Here is a 9,439-nt window from a genome sequence, read left to right on the forward strand (position 1 = left end):
GGTGTCATGGCAAGGTTTGAGCAAGAGAGCCGGCGACGAGCAACGGATCCGAACACGGTTGTGGATGAGATGGAGTATTTTGAGAACTTGCAAAGTATTATTACGGTGGATTACCGTAACTTCTCCATGATACTATTCGATGTGTAGTGGTTCAAAGTGGTACTTGGAGGAGCTGGAGCAACAGTTCGACAAGGTCCATCTAAATTTCTCGAAATAGATTCCGAAAAAAAATGGACGGATTTGCGCGACACCTTTGTGTTGCCGGCCCATTGTGAACAGGTGCAAAGAGTCATTTGCTTGCTAATTGTAATACGACATGGTTTATGTCACAATGGTTTGAACTCGCTTTGTAAGTATTTGTGAACATGTAATCTTCTATCTAAACCCCCGACAACCTCGATGGTGGTATGTTATACCTTCAACTCCTCGAGGTGCGAGAGTATATGATCAAAGCAATGTTCCAAGCATAGATGAAGAAAATATGCAAATAGAGGGGTTGATATTACAAAGGGTGGAGGCCACCGCAAGCTTGGAGCCCGCATCGGCTAACAATGATGGAAATACAGAAGTCCTAGAATTTTTTGAGAACGAGGCAGACTCATTCTTTTGTGATGACATGTCTATCGACCTTCCAGTGTATGCAGAGTTGTGTCAAGAGATTAATATGGGACCATAGAATACTTCATTCTTGGAGAATTGTATTACTCAATTCGTTGTTTAGATCTTCCATAAAGGTACATAAGATATGCATTTTAAGAGGGATTTTTCAAAAATGATTTATATTACTATACTTTGTATAGTTTAAATTGATTATTCTAACATCATTTTTTATCTGTGCAGGTGACATTTTCAGGATGAGTCCTGGGATGAGCGATGAGGAGTTTCAGGACATGATGGCACGCATGTCTCCAGATTAGCTCGCGAGATTCAGAGAGATGCTAGACCAGGAGCTGTCTCGTTCTTCGTCAAGGCGCTCTGCTAGATCTGCTTCAGCGCGATCAGATGCTTCAGCTTCGAGCAGACGATCTCGACGCTCACGACTTGGGCCAGAGGGAGGGACTGCAGGAGGATCAGGGGGGTGCTGCTGTGGAGACACGGACGTGGTGTCTCGGTCTCGTCGTTCAGCTGGAGCTGCATCACCTCCAGGATTTGTCACACCTGTGGGAACGTCTACTCCAGTTACTTCGGCTTTTGCGCAGCCGTCAGCAGGTGGCAAGCCTTTTGGTGGCACCCCCTTTGAGTGGCACTCCGGAAAAGGGTACCCCCGTCGGTACAACGAATGTACAGGGGTCTCCTGGATATGCCCAGGAGCGTGGACAGAGATGTGAGAGGGCCCATCTTAGGCAGACTTCTAGGGGTTATGGATACCTAGTGGATAGTAGATCAGGAGCCATCATCATGAATGATGAGGGGAGGAGGGTGATGGCTCGCATGAGGGAGTTGTGCCAACAAGTTTTTCGGCACGTCCTGGATCATTGGAGGAACATACCGGAGGGGAGCAAGGACTACGAGCTGGATGATAATAATATCCTTGCACGAGGAGTTTCCGGTGCCAGCCGCAGTAGATAGATTCTCTACGGGCTGGATGATGAATTGCATGCGTGCATACATGTCACATAGACGATCCGACGCACGCAAGGCAATCAAGAGTGGGGCTCCAAAGCTCGAGTGGTTAGATGTAGACGAGTGGCGCCGACTGAGGGAGGAGGCTACATATTCGCCAGGACGTTAGAGTCAACAGGCGGAAGGCGGCGAGGGCACGAATCAAGGCCGGAGCGATGCATCATCTTGGGAGTGGCGACCGCAGGATATATTTGAATGACTTTGTAAGTTTCTCTTTTGTTTTCCTTATTTGTTTTTTTAAAATATTCTTTGTACTGATAATCATGTTTCTAACAGTTAGCATTTTGTTTTCTTTGCAGCACTCCATTACAAATCGCGATCCGCAAGGCCTTGAGACTCGATATACAGAGAGGCACGGTCTCAATGCATTGATCGACCGATTGTATAGACGCGACGGCCCTGTAAGTCACTCATCTTTCTTGTCCGTAGTTACTATCAGATATTTGAATGCATTATTGTATGGTGGATTGATATGCTTCTTTTTCTGCAGAATCCGTTCAATGCTCCTTTGCGGCAGGATGAGCTTTCGGGGGACGAGGATTTCTAGCTCGCCCTTGGATCCTTAGAGCTCACACACCTTTAGTTTTTAGTCGCCTGATCTATGTAGACATTTTCTATGTATTAGTGATATCCTTTCATGATTGTACCAATCGCATTTTATGCGATCATGTATTTATTTCATGTATCAGTTTTATGATTTCAGTATACATTCTTTTTGTTTGTAAGCGCTTTGTATGCAGCAGTGCAGAAACTATTTTATATGGCTCTCATACAACACACAGTGCTAGCTGCCCTGCCACAAATTTTTTTTTCCATGTTACCGTCGCTATTTGCGTTGCAAATTTACTGCTCGCGTCGCTATTGGCCTCGCTATGAGCGTCACAACTATACTGGTTGTGTCGCTATCTGCGCCGATGCATATAGCGACGTTTCTATGGCGTCGTCAATGACGACGCTTTTTGCGACGACGATGGCAAATTTTGTTGTTTGTATTTTCGTTGCTTTAAATGTCAGTATAAGGTCTATATCTTGTAGTGATGTAGCCTTGTGGGATGCAATCATTGCAGTATATATTCAATAAGAAAACGATAAAGAAGCATGGAAGTGCTTCTAACAAATGCAACTTGAGGTGCCTGCAACTGTTGTTATCTTTGTCTATAGCTTAAAAGCCCGTTGTATCACGGGTGCTCTAGAAATAGGCCACACAATTCATGCCAAATTAACTAGAAGGGGCTTAGAGAGACAACCTAATGAGGGCAATGTATTGGTGGATATGTATACCAGACGTAGCTTGCTTGTAGAAGCGGTTCAAGTGCTCAAATGTCTACTAGATCATAATTTGATTTCCTATAATACATTGATTTTAGGCTTTGTTGAATATGGCCTTAGTAAAGAAGTTAACAATTGTTTTTGGAAAATGCCATTAAATGGCACATATCTTGAATTTGTTACTTTTGTCTGTGCTTTGAAAGCTTATAGAAACCAAGAATGTTTAGATTTTTATGGAAATCTACATGTTTAGGTAAAAAAAAGGATTGGAAATAGGAAAATATGTTGGGAATACCCTTGTGGATGTGTGCTCCAAAACCACCTTATTTGCAAGAGCCCAACACGCTTTTGAGGGTCTTCTAATCAGAGATGTTGATTGTTGCTGGGATGCACTGATTTTGGAATATGTTGGCCATGTCTTTGATTTAGAGGTGGAAAGTTGTTTCAAATAGATGTAGTTGGAAGGAATCTCTATTGATGCAGTTACATACATTCTCTATGGGTTGCTTGAGAAGCATGGAGTGTATTCAATAGTATTCCTCACTAAGTTGGAAGGCTTTCGATGAGAATCATCATAGATACTTGGCTGTACATTGTTTTGAGGCCACTCTTCCTATATGGATTTCTTCTAGCACTATTAATTTCCTTCTTAGGCAACCTGTTCATAGATTGAGATGTACTCGGATTCTTTAGGTCATCACACACTTTTATGTACACTTGAACAAATTGCTCCTCATTTTTTTCGAAGGGTTCAATCAAAGCAAGATTTCGATAACTGCTATGATTGGCATGGTATAGGTCCATCCTGGTGAGGCTCTTAATCAAGCCCAACAACCCACTTGTAAACTATGTGTTGTGACATGCACATGCAACAATTGCCTCAATTAGTATCTAGCAATGCACTTGAAAATGAAAAGCAAAATACACAACTACAAGACAGCTACTGGCTTGAACTTTTAGGTCAAATGTGAGAACATGTTAAGAGTCCAAATTTATGATATAGCTGGCCTACTGTATAACTGTGTTATGTACATGTATGGAGATATGGTGGCTAATGCATGGGTTGGTTAAATATTATGGAAGGTGATGCGTGAACTATTCACATATGTGGGGGAAATATAATAAGATTATGGATGATGCGAGGATCGGTCACATATCTAGGAGAAGTCTAATCTATGCTTTCAAAGTTGAGCTTATATGGTTGCTGAACACTTTGTCAGGTCCCAGAACAAGGAATATCTGCCAATTACTTGCATTTCGATATCTACCAATCACTAGCTATTCAATATGATATTATACAAATGATAATCCTTATATATTATGGCTCCAATTTAGCTATCCAAGAGAAAAGAGTGTGCACGACACAATGCTTGTTAAGCACTAGGCCTCTGCAAGTTGGGGCAGAATTCCTTACAAGGCATTATCCATAAGCAAGTAGTTGTATTGATTGGTTGTATTATCTCCTCTCTATGCTACAAAATATGCTTTGTAGACTTATTGAGTGTATTGACATATTTTAGTGAGCATCAACAAAATATGTTGTTTTGGCCTTTCCCATAGGGTGGAGGCTTTTTGTTCTAGGCCATGGTAGCCAATGTGTAGGATGACCAAGTTACAAGTGGTGGTGAATAGATAGGCTAGCAATGGGAATGTGTTTGAGTATGGGAACTAATACATCTACTCTTATATGTATGGGAATGTGAGCAATTAGCCAAGATTTTAGTTTAGAATGCAATCTCATCCACATAGATTACTTGTACCAGTATCTAGTTGTGCAAATTCAATACCAATGGATGGGAATATTCGTGAAGCAATTGGTAGTTAAAGTCAATCTACATTCTTATAGTCAATTGTCTATGACAACTGAACTCCAAATAAAAAAGTAAAAGATAACAAAGAGGGAGGACAACCATTGCATTTTCAAACCTTCAATTGTATATAGTACAAATCTACTTTCCAAAAAGAGATGTGCAACAAACAATGGAGGACAAATACTTTGGTTCAAGAAAAAGCACCAAAAGACACGATGTAATTCACGCAAGAGTTTTGCAACATTGACTATTCCTCACTAATGTAGCTTACCCTAGGAAGTGGGTAATGCAAATTAACCTGGGAAGAATTTGTAAAGGCATGTGATGTTGCTCAATCAAAATTTCTATATTGCCCCTAAAACCATGAAGCTACATTTGATTATATAATACCCCATGTTGAAGCATCTGTCCATTGACCTCACACAAATTTAACTGTCTCCACAAAATTTTACATAAGAGTGAAAACAAGGAAGTCCAATCGTGAGAGCAAAAAAAAAACAAAAGTGTCCAATTATCAACTATTTGCATGCACTTGTTAAAAAATAAAGGTTCAAGTCAAATCATCACCTTAAATGGCTTGAAATAACACATACACAAGTGGCTGATAGTAGCTAATAAATTTGAGTTTCCTTCCAAGAGCAATCTCTGTGTGTTTATGCACAACCCTTCAAAGCATATTGGAGTACCCTTTGTTCTTAACCTCTCACTTGAGATTGCTATACTGGAGCCATTATTGCAAATACTTTGCTTTTCCTTTATTGTCGAACCTATATAAACACAACCCTATTTGCACCTATCAATTACAAACTTACTATTGTTATGAAAGACAACCCCTAGGCTTAGTTACAACGAGTATCAAACCATCATTCCCATGGCTACAATATGATCTTCGAATATTCTCTCCTTTTCGATCAATCCTTCCAACTCAATGACACATACTCAACAATTGTCTTCTTGAGCATGGTATTGTCCTTTGAGTGAAGTAAAACCAATCTTGCCGATTGTCTTCTTGAGCATGGTATTGTTCTTTGAGTGAAGTAAAACCAATCTTGCTTTATGCTCGATGATCATGTCAATCAAGCGCTCCTCCACAAGGATCCAATTCGGGAAAATTGTTTCACATGATTGTATTTTCTTGTTCTCTTTGGCACAAGGAAAGAGAAAGCTATCACAAGCAAATTTCATGTCACCATTTTTACAATTACATGCATTCACTACATTGTGCACATAAGGAGTAGGAATACCATGCTTTCTCATGTTAGTGTATCAATCTAACTTGATTGCATTTATTGTGTCATTAACACTTTGATGATATCCATCCAGACCATGGCAACAAGTCATTTAAATAATATCTTCCCAATCTTCAATGTAAGCAATTTTTGTAAAAGGTGATGACTTCAATCATAGTAAATTGCTATCATCCTTACTCTACACCATACAAGTCATCTCTCATTAGTCTCCACCTTTTCAATTCAAGCAAACCTCTTTTATCATGTGCTTTCAAAGTCTCAAGCGTTATTGGCGTGATATTTTGAATATCAAGATCCATGAGCTTGTAGCTCTCCTATCAAATGCGAAATATTCAAATGACATCTAAAGAAATGAGCTCAAGAAACCATGGTTACCAGCTTCTAAGTTTGGCATACTAATAGTATCAAGAAAGTACCTCTTATTAAACATTCAAGATGGATTCTAAATAAAACCAAATTAAATTTCAACTTTTAGAAGGTTGGCTAATAAAGCCAAATTGGATCGTAAATATCGTAATCCACCTCGAAGAGCGATAAGACCTATCTTTCTTTCAAGATACCTTTTCCATCGTGGATCCCAACTCTACCATATGTTGAATGCCCGTGTGATATAGTGCTGAAGGGTTTGGAGCAAGTTTCTACATATGCTGTATAGGGTAGGTCATATGCATAGATAGGTAACCGGTCTGGTACATGTTTCTTTCAATTCTGGAGTATTATAGAAGTATATATAATATAAATGCAGCAATTTTCATTATTCTAATCATCAACCAATATCCAGGTCTCGAAGCATTAATTCCTTCCAAATCGAATATTGTGATGGTTATACGAATTCCGTCGGGGTTACTCATGTAAGCTTCGGTGCACTTCCAACGCGTCCGGATCTTATGTGTGAGGAGCAACATCAGTCCGAAACACGAGACTGCTACAGCTGTAAACCATATAGCAATGGAAATAGGATTCGGAGTTCCGATAATGGCGTCTTTGGAGACCAGCTGACAGGCAGGCTAGGCAGCTGCATGTATCCATTATTAGAAAGCAAGAGCATGTTCAACTTTCACCGATCATACAGTTGTATGCAAGTGATAATAAGCTCTCTTTTGAATCTCTTGCATCCGATGCTAATGCGCTGCTATAAAGGTAGCCGTGAGGGACGATGGCTGTGACAAGGTGACAAAAGTATCGCTAGAAGCCATATTCAATTTCGATTTAACGGGCATGCAGAATGATCGGTCTGAAAGGAAAGCAATGAGCATAGTACGTTCTGATTGCTAAAACAACATTAGGAGTTGATGTGAGATCTAGATAAAATGTGCGGGGTAGAGGGAGACGGAACTTGGAAGCTTGTATACGATCAGACTTTAATATCCAAACCAGCAGGCTACTCTTTTATAACCCCTTTAACCTAACGATGCACGAATTCAGTGTTTGCACAATTATAAACTCTAGACTGAGAGGACTTCTACATGCTCTAAACTAGCTAGCAGCTCCCAATCCACCCTTTTTGCAGCTGAATTTAGTGGGATTCCCTCTGGAAAACCATAATTAGAAGATTGCGTATGGACAAAAACCGGCTCTTGCGAGATGCAAGCGGCGTCGGGAGGGAAAGGAAGGGATTTCGATACGCAGTATGTGCCAAGGAGGGGGGAAGTAGGAGAAGGAACTTTCGTTTTGGAATTCTATGTATAGAATGGAGCGCGGGAGATTGCTCCTTAGCAGATTGGCGATCTGTGGGGCTTGCCTTTCCGCCTGCTGATTGAAGCGGGGGGAATGACGGATCGAGGGGAAGTGACAAGCTTAGGCCTGAAAGTAAACCTTTGAGAGGACGAGAAGTCCCATTCGTTTGATATCGATGCGGAGGAAGTAGGACTAGAATACGGCGACGACTCCACCATTGCTGCTCTGGCTGGAACTGCCAGCAACTCGTTATGATCGCCATAACTCCAAACTTCACTGTCTTTTGAGATGTTCCCCTCCGCCTCTGCTTCTGCGTTGCGATCCAGACACTTCGCCTCATTGTCTATATCGCATCGCAAACGTACCGAAGTCGGCATATTGTACTCAGCTAATTGCAGCTTAAATGAGGCTTTCGCCTGAGGGCATGGAATTCAGACAACAGAGCAATTAGCCAAAGTATAGAGAATACATTGATCGAGATTATATCAAACTGTTGATTGAGACTGCTGATTGAACCACGTGATGTCTCACCTTACAAGCGACAGAACAGTACCGATACGCTTCTTGCAGGCTTCTATCGCACGATTTGCAGGAATTTCCCAGCCCCTTCGACGACTTTGGCTGTGGTCTTTGGTTCAGGAACACCACTCGAGCACTATTGATAATGTATGTCTGCAAAATCGACGAGCAAGCATTAGGAAGCTGATTTCATTATAGCATCTAAGTAATGCCAAAAATATGGCTGATCGCAATGCTTTAATTCAGTGAATTTACCTGTACTCTACCGCAATCAAGAAGCTTTTGGATGTCATGAAGCCTGATAACATCGTGATAGACATATCTCCGTATCTACAGGCACAGATCATTGAAATCAATTGTAAGGCAATGTGTCTCGAAGAGCGCATGGTTTATACAGAGTCGATTTGAAGTAATGCGACGCCAAAGTTGTTTACAATTACGAGAAAAGTTGATGCGGCGAATTAAGAAAGTAAATTTGAATTGCGGTAACCTGTACCTGAAGAAGGCGGTGTAAGGCATGCTTGGAGTGACAATGCTGGCAAATGCCAATGCTACAATCAATGCAAAATATGTTCCTCTCATTCTTCTTACAAGCCGCGTGGATTTCACAAGTATCGAAGAATTTCTCGACGAGGAGGGAGTCAAGCCAGAGAGGCTTGCGGAGAGGCGAGGGAGCGAGGGCGAGACCGACCTGCAGAAGGGACAGAAAGACAGATGAGCAAGGGTATGAGAAGCGTATAAGGCCAGGAGGACGAAAAGAGGCGAAAGGAACCAGAAACCGCGCCCTTAAACCACAGAGAAGAAAGAGGGAGAGATAGAGGGGGGGAGATACAAACCATAGCTGCGGGGCGATGGAAGATGCTGCGCGAATGTCTTCTTCTATGAGGAAGAATCGATCAAACAGGAAGGAAGTAGGAGGAGGAGAAGAGGGGAAGTAATAGCTATGGCGATGGCGTTTGCAGCGAGCAGCTTAAAAGGGAAGAGAGAAAGAGAGAGCGCGCACAGAAGAGAGAGTAAGGAAAAGGGGGGGGCCCAACAGCCATCTCCGACCGTCGATCTGCCTGCTCCCAACGCATCCTCGCCGCCCAAAACCACGCGCGCCTTCATTGTAGAGACCTGCGCCGTTTTCTTTAATAGAACAATACTATAATGCACTAATGTATTATATATTACATTACATCTTTATTATACCGCGATGACGATGAAGAAGGGGAACAAGAGAGTAGTGTTTCATTCAATTGAGAGAGAGAGAGAGAGAGAGAGCGAGAGATTCTTCCCTACAGTTTTGAG

The 9,439-nt window shown here is 41.6% G+C and overlaps 1 protein-coding gene across 1 annotated transcript; it reads right to left on the reverse strand.

Moving 5' to 3' along the window:
• Positions 1-6,676: 6,676 nt before the first annotated feature.
• LOC148032279 (uncharacterized) lies at positions 6,677-9,131 on the reverse strand. Its single transcript, XM_087684069.1, has 5 exons — positions 8,986-9,131; positions 8,646-8,840; positions 8,405-8,479; positions 8,162-8,302; positions 6,677-8,046 (listed from the first exon to the last, which is right to left on the reverse strand). Exons 1-5 carry the CDS (start codon positions 8,986-8,988, stop codon positions 7,666-7,668), a joined length of 795 nt encoding a protein of 264 aa, XP_087540195.1. The 5' UTR covers positions 8,989-9,131; the 3' UTR covers positions 6,677-7,665.
• Positions 9,132-9,439: the final 308 nt, after the last annotated feature.

This window comes from Lygodium microphyllum, chromosome 8 (genome assembly GCF_053477565.2).
Source record: "Lygodium microphyllum isolate KBCC chromosome 8, Lygodium_microphyllum_v1.1.10, whole genome shotgun sequence".
Lineage (NCBI taxonomy): Eukaryota > Viridiplantae > Streptophyta > Polypodiopsida > Schizaeales > Lygodiaceae > Lygodium > Lygodium microphyllum.